The sequence below is a fragment of the Coregonus clupeaformis genome, chromosome 26 (assembly GCF_020615455.1).
Source record: "Coregonus clupeaformis isolate EN_2021a chromosome 26, ASM2061545v1, whole genome shotgun sequence".
In the NCBI taxonomy this organism is placed as follows: Eukaryota; Metazoa; Chordata; class Actinopteri; order Salmoniformes; family Salmonidae; genus Coregonus; species Coregonus clupeaformis.
Genome location: NC_059217.1, coordinates 11,150,796 through 11,173,585, shown reverse-complemented (window position 1 = coordinate 11,173,585; position 22,790 = coordinate 11,150,796). Strand labels below are relative to the sequence as shown.

The 22,790-nt window shown below is 43.1% G+C and overlaps 1 protein-coding gene across 1 annotated transcript in view; it reads right to left on the bottom strand.

Annotated features, from left to right (window-relative positions):
* LOC123481951 (collagen alpha-1(XXIV) chain) overlaps window positions 1-22,790 on the bottom strand; it is a 165,405-nt gene that overhangs the window by 30,743 nt on the left and 111,872 nt on the right. The window contains exons 8-14 of the mRNA XM_045207737.1: window positions 11,852-11,896; window positions 10,994-11,047; window positions 10,369-10,413; window positions 8,319-8,372; window positions 7,624-7,668; window positions 6,256-6,309; window positions 4,664-4,708 (exon numbers count right to left, since the gene is read on the bottom strand). Of these exons, the coding sequence (XP_045063672.1) occupies window positions 4,664-4,708; window positions 6,256-6,309; window positions 7,624-7,668; window positions 8,319-8,372; window positions 10,369-10,413; window positions 10,994-11,047; window positions 11,852-11,896 (342 nt within the window). The remainder of the gene's footprint in view (window positions 1-4,663; window positions 4,709-6,255; window positions 6,310-7,623; window positions 7,669-8,318; window positions 8,373-10,368; window positions 10,414-10,993; window positions 11,048-11,851; window positions 11,897-22,790) is intronic.

Here is a 22,790-nt window from a genome sequence, read left to right as displayed (position 1 = left end):
CTCTGCTAAAAGACCATGGTGCTTGCCTACAAAGCTGTGAGAGGAACGGCACCTCCGTACCTTCAGGCTCTGATCAGTCCCTACACCCAAACGAGGGCATTGCGTTCATCCACCTCTGGCCTGCTGGCCCCCCTACCTCTGCGGAAGCACAGTTCCCGCTCAGCCCAGTCAAAACTGTTTGCTGCTCTGGCACCCCAATGGTGGAACAAGTTCCCTCACGACGCCAGGACAGCGGAGTCACTCACCACCTTCCGGAGACACTTGAAACCCCACCTCTTTAAGGAATACCTGGGATAGGATAAAGTAATCATTCTAGCCCCCCTTACCCCACCCCAAAGAAAAAAATTATAATAAAATATTGTAAAGTGGTTATCCCACTGGCTATAAGGTGAATGCACCAATTTGTAAGTCGCTCTGGATAAGAGCGTCTGCTAAATGACGTAAATGTAAATGTAAATATAAATTTGGGAAGGGAATTCAGGCATTCACATATACAGTATGTAAACAGGGTGATGAGCATCAGTGCAGAAAGCCATTCAACCACATTGCTGGTATGTTCTGATGTTTTGTTATATGTTTTGACTTCATCATGGTTTGACAAACATCATAACTCCAGCAGCCACACTCTCTATGAGTCACACTAAAGATAACCACACAAGACACACTAATCCCAACCACACAAGACAAACCATGACAAAGTCAAAAACAATAATGCATGATGGATAGGAGACAACCCAGTCTGTCAGTCAAAATGGCAACCACCAAGCAGATCTGATCCATCATAGCTGTACTGTAGGAACATGCTATAGGGTCTAACAGTGTCGAGGCTCACTGCCACTACTTTGTTTATAATGAAGCTCTCCAGAATTAAGTCACGATGCGTCAAGGGAAAAAATGAAGCAACAAGATCAGTTTTGGAGGACAGAAGGAGAGGAGTAAGGAATAGTGGTGAGGGAAGGAGCTCGGGGCCTGCATGTCTGTCTGCATGTCTCTCTGTCTCCTGCACAAGGAAGGCAGGGGTGGGGATGAATGGTTGCAGTGGGCTAAAGAGATAGATGTGGATCAATCAGCAGAGGAGATTCCACCAATTTGTTTGAAATGTGAATTTGAAAGACTTCTTCACGAGGTGGGGTGGGGCGGGGGCAGAGTGACATGAGGAATCAGTCGCCACGCTAGCTGGGTTTCCTCTCACATCAAATATGCCTGGAAGACATGTGATTCTAATTCCAGCATGATGGAAGTGTCCAGGGTTCCTAGAGTTGGGATGGGTTGAATTGGGATCTGCTGTGGGGCAGCCTCTCCTCTGTCTGACGTGACAGAGCCCAGTACAGGCAGCCATTAATGTAGACCCACTTCGGTCCCACTTTAAACAAACCACTACTTATAAAGACTTGATAAAGCATTCGTAAAGTCTTTGTAAGCACCACATAGATGCTTTTCAGATAGGGAGACATCGTGGATGTAGAGCTGCTGTTAAAATGATCATGTTTGAGTAATATTTCATGTAAAGTACCTGCACTTACAATAATGTTGTATTGAATTGAAAATACATTAGTGACTGTAAAACATTACATGTTCTATAAATATGTGAGTATGTAGCTACATGAATGGAATTGATCCAATTGACTTTACCATCCAGCCATTCAGATCAGATTCCTGGGGGTCGTAGGTCATGCTGCCTGGCGGCCATCTTGTAACAATAGTTCAGACAAGTCAGACTCTGCGTGGGTCTTGGTGTGGCAGTTGAGTTACGGTCTTTGAGTTAAGGTATAGTGGTTGAGTTACGGCTGGCTGTCGGGCAACGGTTGAGGAAATTCCATCCGGCGAGCATCCAGCACCCCTCTGAGAGCCTCGCTTGGTGACCCTGTAAATCTGACTGATGGTCAGAGAGGGTTCCCAGCCTCCCAACCTCCCATGCTCCGGCCAACACAGCTTTCCAGGGGAGGCCAGGGTCAGGGACCAACCCTCACTTCACCTCAGCAGCCCCGTGGAGAGGAATGGGTTATGGAGGTCATGGGGGTATGAGGGATGGGGTAGGGGCTAGGTCATGGGTGTAGGTAATTACGGTGTAACACTATACTGTTCATATGGCCTGGGTGGACACTTTGACATGTTTTGATGCCTTAAAATGGCATGGGAGTATTTATGAGTTTAAGAAAAGCTGCTATGGATTTATTTCGCTCATCCCACTCTCTCTCTCTCTCTCTCTCTCTCTCTCTCTCTCTCTCTCTCTCTCTCTCTCTCTCTCTCTCTCTCTCTCTCTCTCTCTCTCTCTCTCTCTCTCTCTCTCTCTCTCTCTCTCTCTCTCTCTCTCTCTCTCTCTCTCTCCTGCTTTAAATGGCATGCAGCTTATAAAGGCTTTGTCAGCCTTCATAAAGCCTTAATAAACACTACATAAATGTGTTTCAAATCACTATAACTGTATGTCATGCTTTATAAAGGGTTCATAAATGTGACATAACCCACTACGTCAAATAGGACATAAACCTCTGCTTAATAAAGCCCTTATAAATCATATTAAATTGAGGCTTCACAAAGCATTTATAACCCTGTCATGCATCTTGGTAGAGCATTGCAATGCAGGATAGTGGGTTCGATTCACGGGACCACCCATACGTAAAAATGTATTCACGAATGACTGTGGATAAAAGCGTCTGCTAAATTGTATATATTATATTATATTTTACTAAAACATTTCCAGGATGGCACAACCTCTTTCCCTCTTGGGTGCATAGTCAATATTGGACCTGACCTCAACTTACCCCAAAACGTTGGTAGGGCCTTTATTTTATTTTTTAGCCTACTTAAGTTTTTTTTCTCCCCAAATCTTTGTATTTATTAATTTTTTGGGGTTTCGGATTTCCCCAGTTTTTTCTGCTTTACCCCAGTTTTTCACAATTTATTGAATTTGATTTTCTATGTTCACAACAATGCTTAAACCACATCAGATGATGACTTTTGAGGTCTGGGAAGATCTAAAAAACTTTTTTTTTTGAGTGTAGTTGCCCTTTAATTCAGTGAGCATGCCCTGTACTGTTGTTTGGTTAGCAGGTTTTCTGTAGTAAGCGCACGTGATGTGATTAGGCCGCCAATGGAATGGGTGGACTAAAAGGCCAGCAAAACTCCGTATTATTCAGAGCCCCATGAAATGACACCATATTTACATTCTACAGACCCTACTGAGTATTCCCTACAATACTTTTACTGTGGCACCCAGAATAGTTCTTGCTCTAAGCCAATATGTATTTCCATATACAATTATTCGCATTGGGGGCATTTATTTGACCTTGGAACATTAAATGCAAATGCCACTTAAATATGAACAAATATTAATCATTGTTAATGTTTAGACAATTATTTTTCATATATCATTAATAGTTATTGACACATTTACATGGGGCACTTTTATTTCGAAAATTTTCGAAATTCCGTGTCCTGGATGTACCTTTTCAGTGTTGCTGATAAGACGCTGATCATATGATGAGTTCGCAAATCAAATGCCCACGTGTGCTGCAAAAACAAGTAAGTTAACCTTTATTTATTGTAATTTAAATTTGTTTGTAGTTTGTAGTAGTTAAGTGTTGAGTTAGATTACATACTATAGCTACCTCAATCATTATTTCATATAATTTCGGGTGACTTCCCAGCAATTGCTAGCTAGCCAAAATGTAGCTAGCTAGCAGGCTCAGCTACATACAAATCCCCCTAGATACAGCCACGTCTCATAGTCACGTCTCACGTCTCATAGTTACATTTGACATTGGTGATTATGTCACACAGTTATGCCACATTTATGAACCCTTTATAAAGCATGACATACGGTTATAGATGCTTTGTAACACATTTAAGCTTGTCTCTGTGCTCTCTCTCCCTCTTTCTCTCTCTACTTCTCTCTCACTCGCTCTCTCTCTCCCTCACTCAGCTCAGGGCTTGACAGGCCACCAAGTCTTTAAAGTGAATAAAATATTGGTAATCCACCTTTGGCAGGGCAGTCATGACCTGTAGAGCACGGCGCAGCACTAAGCGTTTCACAGTAGGCAGGGTGAGGAATATATTGTTGCCGTTCAAAACAAATTACCTTGGCTGGGGTATTAGCACGGTGCCTCTCCAAGAAAGGACTGGCACTAGTTAGCGATTCCCATTTCAAATCAGAGCAGATTCCCCATTCATCAGAAATTGTACTCCTCCAGTATACAAAACAATTATCCAAAAACATCTAATCTAATCTACAGACAAATGTGGAGTTGAGCTTGATGTGGATATAATACACTGTACAGATGTAGGATCTTAATTTGAGCCAGTTTTCTACAAAATCCCAACATCTTCCCCGAACTGCATTGAAATCAAACGTAACAGAATGAATGAATGATAAAATGAATGAATGCACACTACATTCAAAGTCAGTGCGAAGATACTCCTGTAGTAAACATCAACATCGACGACATAATGATAAAAACGGTAGACCTTAACCAGAATACAACAGAGGAATAAAGACATTAATCAAATGTATTTATAGAGCTCTTTTTATAACAGCTGTTGTCACAAAGTGCTTATACAGAAACCGAGCCTAAAACCCCAGAGAGGAAGCAATGCAGATGTAGAGGCACGGTGGCTAGGAAACACTCCTTAGAAAGGCAGGTGTGTAATGTTGTGTAATACTCACCCTCAGACCAGGGAAGCCACCCATGCCAGTCCCACCAACAGGGCCCTATAGGTCACCACAGGAACATCATGAGTACGGGGTAGCAATGGACACACATGTGAACATAAACACACGCATGCACCCAGGCACGCACACACATACACACACACGCAGGCCACACACAGGATAGCAAAGCTTTTCTCCAAATTACAGTATCATGCAGTCTGGCACACCCAGATACAGCTAATCATAACACAAACCATGTTGTGCTATGAACAACACTCTCTTCTTTGCTGCGTCTCAGTCTACATACATTAAACAGTGCTTTTACAGTGCTTTTTAAATCAATTTTAAAAAACTGGCACAGAACAACCAGAAGAGGAGAAACATCAAACTTGCTAATCTGCAGCATACTTTGCCAGCTCAATAAAGAGATTCCATGTACCTGCTGTTCTGATTGAACTCTGCCCAACACAGCCCTGCCAATTGTAATGGATTGCACATCATCTCAACACATTGAGCTATAAAACGTTACAGACTGCTGGGCCTGGGCTGAGCTCATCCATCCAGAGTTATAGATGTAGAGAAACAGTACAGAGAGTGTGTTCTAATCAAACCATACGGGGATCTAATGAGTCAACCCTGGCATTTCTGAGGCCAAAAGAGAACAATTACTCTGTCTATATACTGTACATGGCACAAATCAAGCTCAGCAAAGCTAATCTCCCAAAAGTCATAGAGCAGGGCACAGGACATAGGGCAGGGGTTCACAACATTGTTCTTGGAGCGTGAGTTTTTGCTAGAGACTGAATAGAGTACACAAACTTGGCAACAGGTAACAGGCCAACAAGCAAACGGTACCAGAGCATCGGCTCTCGGACCAACAGGCTCTGAGACAGCTTCTACCCCCAAGCCATAAGACTGCTAAATAGCCAGACTGCAAATAGTCAATTAATGGTACCCAAACTATCTGCACTGACTCTATCTTGCCCTGGCCCTACACACACTCACTAGACCATATATACACACTCACTCACACACACTACATTGACACTCCCACACAAAACCCACACACATTCACAAACACTACATACACAAACACAAACACACACACACACGCATACTGACACGACACAAACACACATACATACACAAACACACTCACACACTTTTACACTCATCATTTGCTGCTGCTACTCTGTTCTTTATTTTACTCTTATTATTATCTATCCTGATGCCTAGTCACTTTACCCTGCTTTCACGTACATATCTACCTCAATTAGCTCATACCGCTGCACATTGATCTGGTACTTATTTTATTCCTCTTGTGTTACTATTTTATTTGATTATGTTATTATTTTTAGACTCGTAAGCAAGCTTTTCACGGTAAAGTCTAGCGTTAGCTCAATGACTGGGATGTACCTGTAGACTTCCAGGTATTGCGCTACGCTAGTTAGCAATGGCTCGCGAAACTACCTTCAACATCCTTCAAATGTACGCAGAGACATAAAAATGGTATCAATAGTTCATCTGGCTCTGGGGAAGTAGAAAAGGGGCTTAATTGCCAAAATCTCTGACTATCCCTTTAAGAGGAGGAGGGACGTAGATCTTACCTCGTTGCCATCAGGACCAGGAGGACCCCTTTCACCAACATCTCCAACAACTCCCTGCACACAAAAGAACGACAAAAGTTTTCATTTACACAATTTTGGCATTTCAGTTAGGAGTTATGGGGCTCCTTTAGATATTCAGATGCTCCTGGGTATAATCCCTTCATTGTGGGCCTATCAGATGGAACAGTGCAAAAGGAGCTGGCCCTCCTTGCCTGCCTACACCTGCCTACACCTGCCTATTTGCATATTGTGTGGTGTGCTGATGTTCTCCACTCTCTCCTCTGTGTTCCAGAACTTCCAGTTCTGAGTGTTCCATCCCCAGTGTTACAGTTCCAGAGAGAGAGAGAGAGAGAGAGAGAGAGAGAGAGAGAGAGAGAGAGAGAGAGAGAGAGAGAGAGAGAGAGAGAGAGAGAGAGAGAGAGAGAGAGAGAGAGAGAGAGAGAGAGAGAGAGAGAGAGAGAGAGAGAGAGAGAGAGAGAGAGAGAGAGAGAGAGAGAGAGAGAGAGAGAGAGAGAGAGAGAGAGAGAGAGAGAGAGAGAGAGAGAGAGAGAGAGAGAGAGAGAGAGAGAGAGAGAGAGAGAGAGAAAAGGAGGCTTTGATAATCCATCACCACTCACTCACAAACAGACGCTGGCCTGGTCTGGGCCACCTGCCTACTTGGCATCCCAGAGAAGCTGTCAGATGCCTTGCTCACTGACACAGTTTTTTGCTATGTCATGCCTTTGGTTACTCTATCTCTCTATGTGAGACACTGTTTTCCTATGCCACCCTGACTGGCATTGAGAGAGACTCAAATGCCAAGTGGAATGCCAGGGTATGCATATCCTCCTGTTGTTGGCATCCTGTCCAGAGGTTGTTTTTATCTCACGAGTAATCTATTTTTGGCTGTGTGTGATTTTTTACTTTTGGCACTAAATATATTGAGTGCATTTGCACATTAGCAGTGAACACTCACAGAATATAGATGAAGGCAAGCTTAGGGCTTCCTGTGTTGAAGGTAAATTATGACTTCTGTGGGAGTACCAGACGTACACCATTATGGGTTGTGTAACACTTCTTTCTGACCGCTATTTTTCCCACCTTCTCATCTCCTCTCCCCCTCTCTCCTCTACATTCTACACTCTCCTCATCTTATCCTCTCTTCTCATCTCCCCTCTCCTATTCCACCGCCCCTTTCATTTCCTCTCCTCTCCTCCTCCCCCTCTCCTCTCTTTTCTCCTCTCCCCATTCCACCCTCTTGATAGCACATTACGTTTTCCACAAATTGGACCACAGTTACTGACGGATTATGTATGCGGACCATTCTCTTTTTTCCCTCTCCAGGAATATCCCTGGTTTCAAAGCCGTGTGGTGTTGTGTAATCTGTACCTGTTTTCCTTTGGGACCGGTCTTCCCAACAGGACCGAGAATACCCTGGAAAAAACACAAGGAAACTCTAAGATTAGGAAAAGTGACTGCCGTTTGCTGTGTAATTAATCTATGACAAAATCATAGTGAAGACCTCCCTCACAGAATTAATCATACAGGTTCTTTACTGGACATAGAGTAAGAGAGCAAGCTGAGTTATTAGGGGATTATAAAACACTGTACTACGCTCCAGGGGACTTATCATTTCTATTAATAATGAAGGAGCATATTTTCCACTGATACAATAAGGCATTTTATTGTGGAAAATTGAGTTATTAGACATTTTATTGTCCTAATAAGAACTCCCTGAAGAGAGATCATGGTAGCTGCTTTGTTAGTATCAGCAAACATTTGGATCTATAAATAAAACCATACAATTAACAGGGCTAACCACATATTTTCCTGTTGCTTAATAGCTCCAAAATAGATGAAATGCAACATGAATTGCCTTTGGTTAGATCAGAGTTTTCTGATATTGACGACCCTCGTACTGTCCCTGTCTACATGGAAGGTTCAAGAGTAGTACAACTGATAGGATGAGTTAGCCAGTAGTCTTGGTTATATCCTACACCTGACGCAAACAAAGAGGACATTGTCTCCTACCTGACAGACACTTCATTATGTGCTCATACTGCATAATTCAAGGTGATACTTACTCTCTCCCCTTCCAGTCCGGGTGGACCAGCTATACCAGGAGGCCCAATGAAACCCTGAAACCAAAGCACACATACATTACAGGTGAACCCGTTTGTAACACTTTGCCTGGAGGTATAATGCAAAGGAAGACGTGTCATGAGCGTGTACGACCCCTTAATAAAGTCTTATAATCATCATCAACATCTAAGGAAGACATAATTTGGACAGATTGTACAGTACAACATATCTTTACTTTGTCTATTGATGGATAGGACATGGGGGCATTACTGAACTAAAGATTCATCAGTCACCCTCAGACAGTGGAAGTTGAACTGGCATGCTGTTGGACCTACAGTACAGTATATGCATAGAGATAAATCATCATATCTATCTGATGGTATCGTACATACAGATAAACCACTGTGACATCCTGCAGACTGTTGAATCCCTGAAGAGGTTTATCTTAAGCCCATCAAACCGATAGGGTCTCTGAACTCATTGAGTTATGGGGATCCTGCATGTCAGGTAAGTAAATGTATGTAGCTGTCTTGATTGTAGCCAGATCAGAGATCAGTGATGATGACATACCCCGACTCTAGTGCTGGCATGCCCACATGCAATATGTTAGCACAAAACTTTAAACTGAAGCCAAGCTATCAGCCTAATGATACATTGTCTGGCATCATGGACAGATGTGAGAGGGAGAGATCGACCTCTTTCCGCCTCTCCTTTCTCTCATTCTATCGTTCTTGACCCTGGTCTCATTCAGCTGAAGCAGTTCCGTCCGTGAAATAGAAGTGTTTCATGGCTAGGGAAGCAGGGCAACTTGTCATGTATCCATGCTGCTCACTAGAAAAGTTACATCTATGGAAAAAACGTTCTTAGCTGACAGGCTAAGAGCTGCTGACCACCCCAGAGAAGAAAAGTTTTAAGCGGACATTTTTCCATGATGAGTAAAAAAAGTAACAAGCGGTGTATCTTTCAAACATTTACATTCATAATTACTCATCCCTCTTTGCTGACAGGCTACGATCTGCTGACCACCTCAGAGAGAGGAGATCAGGCATGTCCACATTTCATTCAGTCTACTCATCTGGGGATAGCAAATAACGCCTAATCACCATTACCTCACAAATCACCACTAAAATGAGAGGGAAATATGAAAGGCAAGCTTTAGCTTTTATCCTGACTAGCTAAAAGGGAGTGGAGTGGACACCTGAAGAGGCAGAGTCTAGTCCAGTGTGAGGACAGGAGACGTCTATAATAAGAGCAGACAGCAGTCTGGAATAGTGGCGGACTGGCGGCTTATCTGCTATGTTTTGGTTTCTTCCTAACTAGAATCACATGTTCCTTCAGTTAAACATAATACCACATGGATGCGAGATGACTAAATATCTCTCCCCCTCTCTCTCTGATCTCCTTCTCTCTCTCGCTCCATATTTCCTTTCCATTCTCTCTCTTTCATCTCCTCTTCTCTCTCTCTCTCTCTCTCTCTCTCTCTCTCTCTCTCTCTCTCTCTCTCTCTCTCTCTCTCTCTCTCTCTCTCTCTCTCTCTCTCTCTCTCTCTCTCTCTCTCTCTCTCTCTCTCTCTCTCTCTCTCTCTCTCTCTCTCTCTCTCTCTCTCTCTCTCTCTCTCTCTCTCTCTCTCTCTCTCTCTCTCTCTCTCTCTCTCAAAAACGACAAACTGAGGGACTCTCCTTACACATTAAGCATTTTCTTTACTTTCTATTTCTCCACCTCTTCATACCCTCCTCCCACCTTTCTATCTATGCTCGTTTCCCTCCCTCTGAGAGCATGCCTGTGCTTCCTGAGGAAAGGAATGAGCTGCTCTCGCAACAGAGCAGAAGCTCTACTGAGCGAAAACAGATCCCAGACCTGCTCCCAGAGGAATCTGCTGCAGTGGGAGCCAGCACCTTGTTAACACAACACAGGCCCTCTAACAGATCAGCCGTTCCCGGTGGAGCAGACAGGCTGAATGCCTGACACTGTCTAATCCCTTCAGGAAATGAAGTATTTCCTCTAACAGAGCCGAGTGAAGTAGAGGGGAGGGGAGTAGGGAGCTGTACTCACGCGTACACCTTTAGGACCTGGGTTCCCTTCTGGCCCAGCCAAACCCTGCAACAAAGAGCAGCATGAGGAGATGGCATTGTCACACAATACAGTGTAGAGAGAGACTGTCTGTTACACAGGTGGGCAATATACTTCCACACATAAAACACTTCAAATTGTACGTTTTAGACAGATAGGGAATTAAACATTTGATTGCACAGACTAATTGTTTTAGAAGTACAAAGGGCATGAGGAAACATGCGAGTCATACTCTCAGCTACATTATACTTCATTGTTATCGTTGTTGAGCTCAAACTTTTAGTTCAAACATTCATCGTCTACATACGTACACAACACCTTTCGTCAAAATAATCGTTATTCAATATATAGGTGAAATCAAAATGATAAGGAGTCGAGTATTAGCTATTTTAATAAACATTTCAAGCAAAAAGGTCACTAGTTGACAGTTCTTTCACTAAAGAGACTGAGGAGTGTTTCACTACTGTAGTTTGGGGAGAGACAGGTGAACATAATATGCATTTCTGAGTACAGCAATATGATAGTACACAGGTAGTGATGTGGAAATCTGTGTAATGTAGTCAAGCCAAGAGGATGGATGGAGGAATCTGGAGCGTATTCACTGCACCTGCCTGCCAGGGTAACCTGCAGCCCCAGTCACTCCTGGAAGTCCTGGTATGCCCTGCAGGGGGGTGGGGGAGAAAGAGAGAGAGATAGCGAGAGAGAGCGAAAGAGAGAGAAAGAGAGAGCAAGAGAGAGAGAGAAAAGAGAGGGATGAAAGAAGAGAAACATTGACCCTCGCCAATGCTGCCAACTCAGGAATAAAACAGGCACTGTTCGCCCTCACCCACCACTCCACTGCTCCCGCCACTCCACCCTCCACCCACCATGTCTACTGACTATGTGTACCACCCTCCACACCCATCCCCCTCCCCTCTGTGCTTCCAGGCTGCTGTATCTGGGACTGTAACACAGTGGGCAGAGCCCTAGTAAGACAGTGAGCACAGCCAGACTGTAGCAGAACACACACACTCTCTTCTCCTTCTCTCTCTGGCTCCTCCCCTTCCAGTTCCAGCCTGAACCCTGACCAATCACCTCGGGGCACAGAGTGGCACCTGGTGCTGAAGTCATCGCAACACCTTATTTATAAGTGTGCTGCGTGAGTACACTCCGTTTTAGGACGTTTTGTGTGGAAAGGGGAAACATGTTAATTGTTAGCTTCTTGAGCATGTGAGGAATGTTCTCCTTCACGGAGAAGGAAGGGAAGTGAGAGGGATGAAAGGAATGGCTGACAACACAGAGACAGCTGAAGAGTACCAAATGACTTACAGGCTACAGCTGCCTGTCTCTTTCTCTCTCTCTCTGTGTGTGTGTGTGTGTGTGTGTCATGTTCTAGCCCCAAAATGCTCCATAATGAGATCAGTGACCTCGCCTTTTCCTAAAACTAAAAGGGACAAGTTTGACCCAATGAACGCTAACGACTCACCTGTTCTCCTGGCTGCCCTGGTGGCCCTGGATAGCCCTTAGGACCCTGCAGGTAGAGAAATAAAACTTTTTAAATGAGGACCAGAGACACAGAGGGCTGAGAGGAGAATGTCGAATGCGATACGTATCTAGACACAGGGGCTCCGATACGATATAGGAACAATCTGTTTTAGTTTGAAACGATTCGGTTTGATTACAGAACGAATCGATGTAAATCGGTTCGATGCGATATGATTCGATGCTCTAACATTTGTTGCATAAACACATTCATTATTCCATTCTAAATTAAAACCTGTTGCTGATGGAGCTCATGAGCTGCGCCTCTCTGAGCTGGATCTGTCTGAGCTGACTTCTGTGTGTGTGTGTGTGTGTGTGTGTGTAGGCAACTGAGCTGAGCCATAAGAGAGACTGGGGGGCAAAATAGCATATGTTTTTTTGGTTCTGAAATTACCATCACCCACTAATTAACTTGCAGATTAAGTGTTTGAGCTAGTAATGTATAAATATGTATTGTTTACAAATTAAACCCCTATCTCATAATCTAATGGTTTCGACCATTTTGACATTTTTATGGAGTGATCTTCTCCTCTCGCTTCGGAATATTTCATGAATTACTTCTCATTTTATCACCAGTGATTGTATGCCTGTGGTGATCCTGTCTGTAGGAGGCAGAATACATAGCCAGGTAGCCAAAGGTCAGTCTGTGTGCATTTCAGCCATTCAATCATAAAGAGACAGGACGACTGAGGACAGGACGCCCAGGGTTGTCTAAGGATTCTGGATCATTCCAGAGCTTCCTTCCTCCTTCCCAGCACCCAGCAGTCAAATAAAATCAAATTGTATTCGTCACATGCGCCGAATACAACTGGTGTAGACTTTACTGTGAAATGCTTGCTTACGAGCTCTTCCCAACGATGCAGAGTTTAAAATGTAATAATACAAATAAAATAGTAACACAAGTGGAATAAAATAAAACACATAAGAATGGAGATACAGTCCATTCGGAAAGTATTCAGACCCCTTGACTTTTTCCACATTTTGTTACGTTACAGCCTTATTCTAAAATGGATTAAATGTTGTTGTTTTTTACGTAAGTTTTCAGAGACTTGTCCCGAAGCCAGTGGTGTAAAGTACTTAAGTAAAAATACTTGAAAGCAGTTTTTGTGGGTATCTGTACTTTACTTTACTATTTATATTTTTGACAACTTTTACTTTTACTTCATTACATTTATAAAGAAAATAGTGTACTTTTTACTCCATACATTTTCCCTGACACTCAAAAGTACTCGTTACATTTAGCAGGACAGGAAAATTGTCTAATTCACACACTTATCAAGAGAACATCCCTGGTCATCCCTACTGCCTCTGATCTGGAGGACTCACTAAACAGTGTGAGTGTTGGAGCATGCCCCTGGCTATCCGTAAATCTAAAAAACAAGAAAATGGTGCCATCTGGTTTCCTTAATATAAGAAATTTGAAATGATTTCTACTATTACTTTTACTTTTGATACTTAAGTATATTTTAGCAATTACATTTACTTTTGATACTTAAGTATATTTAAAACCAAATACTTTTAGACTTTTACTCAAGTAGAATTTTACTGGGTGACTTTCACATTTACTTGAGACATTTTCTATTAAGGTATCTTTACTTTTACTCAAGTATGACAATTGGGTACTTTTTCCACCAGTGCCCGAAGCCACTCCTGGGTTGTGTTGGCTGTGTGCTTAGGGTTGTTGTCCTGTTGGAAGGTGAACCTTCACCCCAGTCTGAGGCCCTGAGCGCTCTGGAGCAGGATTTCATCAAGGATTGTTAATCTTTCCCTCGATCCTGACTAGTCTCCCAGTCCCTGCCACTGAAAAACATCCCCACAGCATGATGCTGCCACCACCATGCTTCACCGTAGAGATGGTGTCAGGTTTCTCCAGACGTGACGCTTGGCATTCAGGCCAAGGAGTTCAATCTTGGTTTCATCAGACCAGAGAATCTTGTTTCTCATGGTCTGAGTCCTTTAGGTGCCTTTTGGCAAACTCCAAGCAGGCTTTCATGTGCCTTTTACTGAGTAGGGGCTTCCGTCTGGCCACTCCACCATAAAGGCATGATTTGTGGAGTTCTGTAGAGATGGCTGTCCTTCTGGAAGGTTCTCCCATCTCCACAGAGGAACTCTGGAGCTCTGTCAGTGACCATCGGGTTCTTGGTCACCTCCCTGACCAAGGCCCTTCTCCCCCGATTGCTCAGTTTGGCCGGGTGGCCAGCTCTAGGAAGAGTCTTAGTGGTTCCAAACTTCTTCCATTTAAGAATGATGGAAGCCACTGTGTTCTTGGGGACCTTAAATGCTGCAGACATTTTTTGGTACCCTTCCCCAGATCTCTGTCTCGACACAATCCTTTCTCGGAGCTCTACGGACAATTCCTTTGGTCTCATGGCTTGGTTTTTGCTCTGATATGCACTGTCAACTGTGGGATCTTATATAGACAGGTGTGTACCTTTCCAAATAATGTCCAATCAATTGAATTTACAATTTTGATTCTCATAGCAAAGGGTCTGAATACTTATGTAAATAAGGTATTTCTGTTTTTTACCTTTGCAAAAAAAATTAAAATCTGTTTTTGCTTCGTCATTTGGAGTATTGTGTGTAGATTGATGAGGAAAAACATTAATTTAATCCATTGAAAAATGAAGCTGTAACGTAACAAAATTTGGAAAAAGTCAAGGGGTCTGAATACTTTCCGAAAGAGCTCGCCTTGAATGACAGCTCTTTGAAACACCTATGTCAAGCAACATGGATGCAGTGAGTAGTATTGCAGTAAACTCATCTCAAGCAAATTTGGTGATACACAAAGTATTGACATTACGTTTGATACCGGAGCTCCGAGGCATGCGTCAAAATCACTAAGCGGTTTACTTCGAAGCAGTGTGCCGATGCCTGTATCACTTTATCAGAAGCACGTGATCAATAATGTCTGATGCTTCGTTTTGTTGAAAAAACACCTGATTGGTTTGGTATTGGTTTGGTAGAAGACAAAAAGGTTACTCCGTGCCCGCGCTACAGCGTGTGGGACGTCATCTATAATAATTTGGCTGCTCTAAATTCTTTTGACCAGCAGGTGCCAGTAGCGTACACTGTGTTGATCAATGCCTCAGGTAATTAACCTATTTTCAACACAATTGGCTGGAAAGCATCAATGCTTCAGGAAGCTTTGTTTCTGCATCACTAACACAAAGCAACTTGAATATTGAAATTGTGTCAATGATGTCTCTTGTGACGCACAGCAGCACTGACAGATGTGTTGACTTGACAGCTGAGTTTTCAACGACCACTCCCCCCGTTTTGTTCTATGCTGGCTGAAGACCTAGGTAGACAGTAACTAGCTAACACCAGACACAGATGAAAGGGGAAACATACAGTATCTTAGCCATAGATTAATAGGGTAAACTTTTAATTATATTTGCTGACACCCTACAGTCAAATTTTGGCACTAGAGTAGCTATCTAGCTATATAAACCACACCCCTCTGCAAACATGCCTTCTCCAATGTTGGTTCCAAGACCAATTAAAATGAGAGTTAAGGTCACCTTGTCCGCTTAATAATGAACCCAAGTGTTTGACATGGGGGAGGGGACCAGTAACTATATGATCAAACTTTATCAATGTAGAAGCAACAGTCATTTTTCATACTTTGGTCATCATACTTTGATTTGGTTTACTTCAAATATCATCAAATATCATGAAAAATATGATTTTGACTGTTCATAATTAAAGACAGTCATTCAAGGACAAACATTTCACAACTTTACCATTACTAGCTAGAAAACAGATGTCCAATGAAATAACAGTTAATGCTATACTGACCTCACTCTAAAGTGAGGCCAGTCGAATGTACTGTATAATTAAGTGAATATGCTTAGTCAGTAATCCTTGATAGTAGGGTTGAATATTTTCCCGGTATTTTACAAATATTCCATTCCGATAACAAATCACTTTTCTCCCGGGTAACCCGGTATTTCCTGCCAAAACTGGAAGTGTCATTCAAAAGCATTTAAAGCATATAAATAGGCCTATGTCTGGATTTGATTAGACCTTTGATCAGAAATCCAAGCATGAGCCTGATGAGCCATACACTAAATACATTTTATGAGCCCTGCATTAAATACATTTTATGAGCACAAGCCCAAAAAAATCACAAATGATTGTCTCGTTATCCAATACATATATGATATAGGCTTATAGGCTACTGCACATTACACACGACCGACAAACATAAAAGCCCATAGATGTAGCTAGATATATATATGCTCTCTAGGGTAAATAAATGAAACAAGCTCCAGTAGGCTAATCTTTTTGAGTGTGAACTGTATTACTGTACCGTATTGTATTATACTGTATTATATGGACTGGAATTATGCACCTTGTTCAAAACATGATAATGCTGAGAGAACATGCGATTCTGGTGCAGCACCTGCGGCCTACAAAGTTACAAGTATAGGCTAGCGAATTTGATTTTAATTTTGAAATATAATAGGGCCTATTTGTATAATTAGTAGGCCGATGCATATATACCTTTCATAATATTTCCCCTAATGTTATTTTGCCTGCCTCCTCTTTCTATCTCTATTGTTGCTTCATTCAATAGTTCTAATAACATGCTGGAATAATATAGGACTACAATTAAATGCAGATGGCTTTCACTTCTCTTCACGTTGATTGAATGGTTATGGGTCTGAATAAATAACTGCTATTGCCTACCGCAATCGCAGTAAACAAGAGCTTGTGTCCATCGTCGAATAGTCTATTGATATAAGAAATGCAAAAAAAAAAAATTTCAGCAAGCTATTCTAGTCTAGATTTTCCTGCATGGGTCTCCAAGAGCTATGGAGTGTTTTTTAAGGAGAGAGGCCAGCTGAGCACATGTGCATGCATATTGCGCAAGAAACAGAGGCTATAAATTAGAAGCTTATTATGCATAACCCATCATTCATTAGCTAAACATAAGGCTAATACTGCATTGAATTTATTACCTGAAAGAGGTAGGCTATGATATCTATTTTGGATGCAATTTGACTGCTCGCGCATGCTCTGATTTAAAGCAACGATATTGGAGTGATAGGCTGTTTTAAAACTCTGCAGCTGCAATAAAAAATAACAATCTTTACATTAAAAAATTGGGTGACACCCGAAAGACAGATGGCGATGGGTAAATTAGATGCGCATTCAGTCCTTATATTAATGTAGCATAGGCTATGCTACAACAAATGTAGGCCTACCTGTCACAAGAAAAAAAGTTACCATGAGGAGATGATAGGTCTACATGCATTGTGAACTGCACTCCAAACTGAGATGGGCTGTCTGTCCCCAACATGAGCGTTGATGATTGATCATGCAGAGAGCAGAGAGAAGGCCGTAAAAAAGCCAGATTTAGACATTGCATATAATTTAACAGTTCCATTTCACGTCATGCTGTTGATATTAATATTTTATAATTTGTTATAATTTGCAGGTTTCTCGCAGTTATTTATCCCAGGGAAAGGGAGTGGTTGTGGGCGGTAAATCTTTGTAAATCTCGGTAATCCTGGTTCTCGCCATTCAACCCTACTTGATAGTGTCAAGAAAGGTCTTGTAAGGAAAACTGAGATTTATAAAAAAGTATATCAGTTTCACTTAAGGACCAAAGGATTGACAGCCGTCCCATATAGATTGCAAAATAGTTGGGAAGAGATTTTTGACGTACCGATCCCATGGCATAGTGTTTATGAACTGACACGCAAAATGACACCAGATTCAAAAATTAGAATCTTTCAATTTAAATTATTATATAAAATTCATGCTACCAATAGAATGTTATTTATATGGGGGATACAATCCTCCCAGCTCTGCAGATTTTGCTGTGAAGAGACAGAATCATTAGATCATTTGTTTTGGTTCTGTCCATTTGTAGCTTGTTTTTGGACACAGGTCCAGGAATGGCTAAAGGATTGCAATATTTACCTGGAGCTAACCTTGCAGATAGCATTACTGGGTGATCTGAAAAGTCATAGTCAATCGATCAATAATATAATAATACCTTTAGCAAAAATGTTTATTTTTAATTCACAATCTGTAGAAGCAATGAGAATAGAAAGGTTCAGAACTTTTGTAAAACATCACAGTACGGTTGAAATATATATGGCAAATAGAAATCCTATATGGATGGTGTTAAGAGATAGATGGGAGGTATTGAATGGAGTTGAAGGATGGGACTAATAACAAATAACAACAAATAATAACAAGATAACTAATAATGTAAGCATACTGTGCCCATAATAAGTATATAGGTTGTATGTTGGGAGCTTTTGGGAAAGAGCACAGTTAGAAAGATATGGCATATAGAAGCAAACCGGATAGACATCATGAAAATGATCGGAGAGGTTGAGAGTAGAAGAAGTTCAGGAGCAAAAAATAAAAAATAAAAATTGAATTATTGTAAAATTGACTGTGTCCATAAGGTGTAGATAGTAAGTATAGGCTGGAAGTAGAGGCCTAGGCATTGTTGTTCACTAATTTACCCCAAGTAGGGAAAGAATGGCGGGGTTGAAAAGTAATTATCACGATCTTCGTAATAAGTGGACCAAGGCGCAGCGTGATATGCATACATCTTTTATTAGTGTACACACAACGAACCAAAACAATAAACGATACGTGAAGTCCTCGGTCATAAAACACAAACCTACACGGAACAAGATCCCAAAAATGACAAGTGCACAACAGGCTGCCTAAGTATGGTTCCCAATCAGAGACAACAAGACACAGCTGCCTCTGATTGGGAACCACCCCGGCCAACACAGAAACACACGATCTAGAAAAGAACACATAGAAAACAAAACATAGACACTACACATATAAACTAACACCCTGGCTCAACATATAAGAGTCCCCAGAGCCAGGGCGTGACAGTACCCCCCAAAGGCGCGGACTGCGACCGCGCCAACTAAACCCAACAGGGGAGGGGCCGGGTGGGCATTCCGCCTCGGAGGCGGATCCGGCTCCGGGTGTGACCACCACCCTCTAACTACCCCCCCCCCGTAGCGCCCCTGGTCTGGTCCCGCTGGCTGGAGCTGGACTGGACATCGGTGGGGCGGATTGCTTAGGCTCCGGTGTGGAGCAGCTGACCGGTACCTAACCAGGCACCGGTAAAACAGGCACGGGCTGTGCCGGACTGACGACGCGCACCACAGGCTTGGTGCGGGGAGCAGGAATGGGCCGGACCGGGCTGGCGACGCGCACCACTGGCTTGGTGCGGGGAGCAGGAACGGGCGGACCGGGCTGGCGACGCGCACCACTGGCTTGTGCGCGGGAGCAGGAACGGGCCGGACCGGGCTGACGACGCGCACCACTGGCTTGGTGCGGGGAGCAGGAACGGGCGGACCGGGCTGGCGACGCGCACCACTGGCTTGGTGCGGGGAGCAGGAACGGGCGGACCGGGCTGGCGACGCGCACCACTGGCTTGGTGCGGGGAGCAGGAACGGGCCGGACCGGGCTGGCGACGCGCACCACTGGCTTGGTGCGGGGAGCAGGAACAGGCCGGACTGGGCTGGCGACGCGCACCACAGGCTTGGTGCGGGGAGCAGGAACAGGCCGGACTGGGCTGGCGACGCGCACCACAGGCTTGGTGCGAGGGACAGGAACAGGCCGGACCTTACTGGAAACACACACCACTGGCCTTGTGCGGGGATCAGGAACGGGCCGGACCGGACTGGTAACACACCCCAGTACCTCTCGCCGTGCCTCTACACTCTCCTTCTCCCTCGTGACCAGTGGCCCCCGTAACCTGGCGGCCTCCTCTGCAAACCTGCCGAACCGCTCTATCGCGGCCTCCCGCTGCCTCGCCGTCCACGGTGTGAGCCCCCCCCCTACATTTTTTTTGGGCTTGTCTCTCCCCCGTGAACATGGCCTCCATGGCTCTCGCCAGACTCTCACTCTTCTCCTCCCAGGTCCATCCTCTCTCCTCGTCACGCTGCTTGATCCAGTCGAGGTGGGATCTTCTGTCACGATCGTCGTAATAAGTGGAACAAGGCGCAGCGTGATATGCGTACATCTTTTATTAGTGTACACACAACGAACCAAAACAATAAACGATACGTGAAGTCCTCGGTCATAAAACACAAACCTACACGGAACAAGATCCCACAAATGACAAGTGCACAACAGGCTGCCTAAGTATGGTTCCCAATCAGAGACAACAAGACACAGCTGCCTCCGATTGGGAACCACCCCGGCCAACACAGAAACACACGATCTAGAAAATAACACATAGAAAACAAAACATAGACACTACACATATAAACTAACACCCTGGCTCAACATATAATAGTCCCCAGAGCCAGGGCGTGACAGTAATAAAGGGGAGTATATATATAAAAACACGGGGGATTGGAAGTGATGCAGACAATTACATTGATAGAAGTTACAATCTATCTGCAAATAAATTAACAGTTGATGCTAAACTGTGTCTAAATGTAGGTCAGTTGAATGTATAATCAAGTGACTGTGCTTGGTCAGTATTCATTGATGATACTGTAGTCCAAAGAGGTGTTCTAATGGTCAGATAACTCTGGTAGAGTCAAACCAGGATACATTCAATGAGCGTAAACACAAATTAACTCGTTGGATGCTTCATAATTTGAGTATTCCTCGTCTTTACTATAAAACATGATGAGAAACATCTAAGGCAGAAAACAACTGGATTACGAGGGAAATCATAAGTAATATTTTCATATAAAATGTATAAACGGTTAAATAAAAATGAGATATTTCCTTGAAAGCCTATATGGCTTGCTTATAATCCTCAGTCTGTGTATTACAGCCAGATCCTGCATTTAGGTCAACTAGTGCTTATCCTGAGCTTTTCACAAACAACAAATCCTTTTAGTAAATTTAAAACCCTGTTGTTTTGATCATCAGCTTTATCATTTCCAATTGACGGCCATATCAACAACAGATGTTTACCTCTCCCAAACTAAAGGCCAAAAGTAGGTTAGCTAACTCATATTTTGGGGGGACAGTGGAGCGAAACCTGTTTTAAAGGCCTGCGTTCCATGTAGCTCCTCTCCACTCCTCCACCGTTTCCTAGGTTGTGACACAGGAACCTTCCCACTCAATAAAAAGGCCACCTGGGGGTAAGGGGCTTAGGCCGAAGTCATTTCCTCTGAAAATACCTTCCCGGGGCATAGTTGATGGCCTGGGTATTAGGTTCAGCTACTGAAAACATTGGTCTGTGTCCTCCTGGGAGGAAAGGTAAAGGCCAACCTCAGACTGATACAGTTGAAGTCGAAAGTTTACATACACTTAGGTTGGAGTCATTAAAACTCGTTTTTCAACCACTCCACAAATTTCTTGTTAACAAACTATAGTTTTGGCAAGTCGGTTAGGACATCTACTTTGTGCATGACACAAGTAATTTTTCCAACAATTGTTTACAGACAGATTATTTCACATATAATTCACTGTATCACAATTCCAGTGGGTCAGAAGTGTACATACACTAAGTTGACTGTGCCTTTAAACAGCTTGGAAAATTCAAGAAAATGATGTCATGGCTTTAGAAGCTTCTGATAGGCTAATTGACATAATTTGAGTCAATTGGAGGTGTACCTGTGGATGTATTTCAAGGCCTACTTTCAAACTCAGTGCCTCTTTGCTTGACATCATGGGAAAATCTAAAGAAATCAGCCAAGACCTCAGAAAAAAATATGGTAGACCTCCACAAGTCTGCTTCATCCTTGGGAGCAATTTCCAAACGCCTGAAGGTACCACGTTCATCTGTACAAACAATAGTACGCAAGTATAAACACCATGGGACCACGCAGCCATCATACCGCTCAGGAAGGAGACGCGTTCTGTCTCCTAGAGATGAACGTACCTTGGTGCGAAAAGTGCAAATCAATCCCAGAACAACAGCAGAGGACCTTCTGAAGATGCTGGAGGAAACAGGTACAAAAGTATCTATATCCATAGTAAAACGAGTCCTATATCGACATAACCTGAAAGGCCGCTCAGCAAGGAAGAAGCTACTGCTCCAAAACCGCCATAAAAAAGCCAGACTACGGTTTGCAACTGCACATGAGGACAAAGATCGTACTTTTTGGAGAAATGTCCTCTAGTCTGATGAAACAAAAATATAACTGTTTGGCCATAATGACCATTGTTATGTTTGGAGGAAAAAGGGGGTCTTGCAAGCTGAAGAACACCATCCCAACCGTGAAGCACGAGGGTGGCAGCATCATGCTGTGGGGGTGCTTTGCTGCAAGAGGGACTGGTGCACTTCACAAAATAGATGACATCATGAGGAAGGAAAATGATGTGGATATATTGAAGCAACATCTCAAGACATCAGTCAGGAAGTTAAAACTTGGTTGCAAATGGGTCTTCCAAATGGTCAATGACCCCAAGCATACTTCCAAAGTTGTGGCAAAATGGCTTAAGGACAACAAAGTCAAGGTATTGGAGTGGCCATCACAAAGCCCTGACCTCAATCCTATAGAAAATGTGTGGGCAGAACTGAAAAAGCGAGCAAGGATGCCTACAAACCTGACTCAGTTACACCAGGTCTGTCAGGAGGAATTGGCCCAAATTCTCCCAATTGATTGTGGGAAGCTTGTGGAAGGCTCCCGAAACGTTTGACCCAAGTTAAACAATTTAAAGGCAATGCTACCAAATACTAATTTAGTGTATGTAAACTTCTGACCCACTGGGAATGTGATGAAAGAAATAAAAGCTGAAAGAAATCCTTCTCTCTGCTATTATTCTGACATTTCACATTCTTAAAATAAAGTGGTGATCCTAACTGACGTAATACAGGGAATTTTTACTAGGATTAAATGTCAGGAATTGTGAAAAACTGAGTTTAAATGTATTTGGCTAAGGTGTATGTAAACTTCCGACTTCAACTGTATATGGAGATC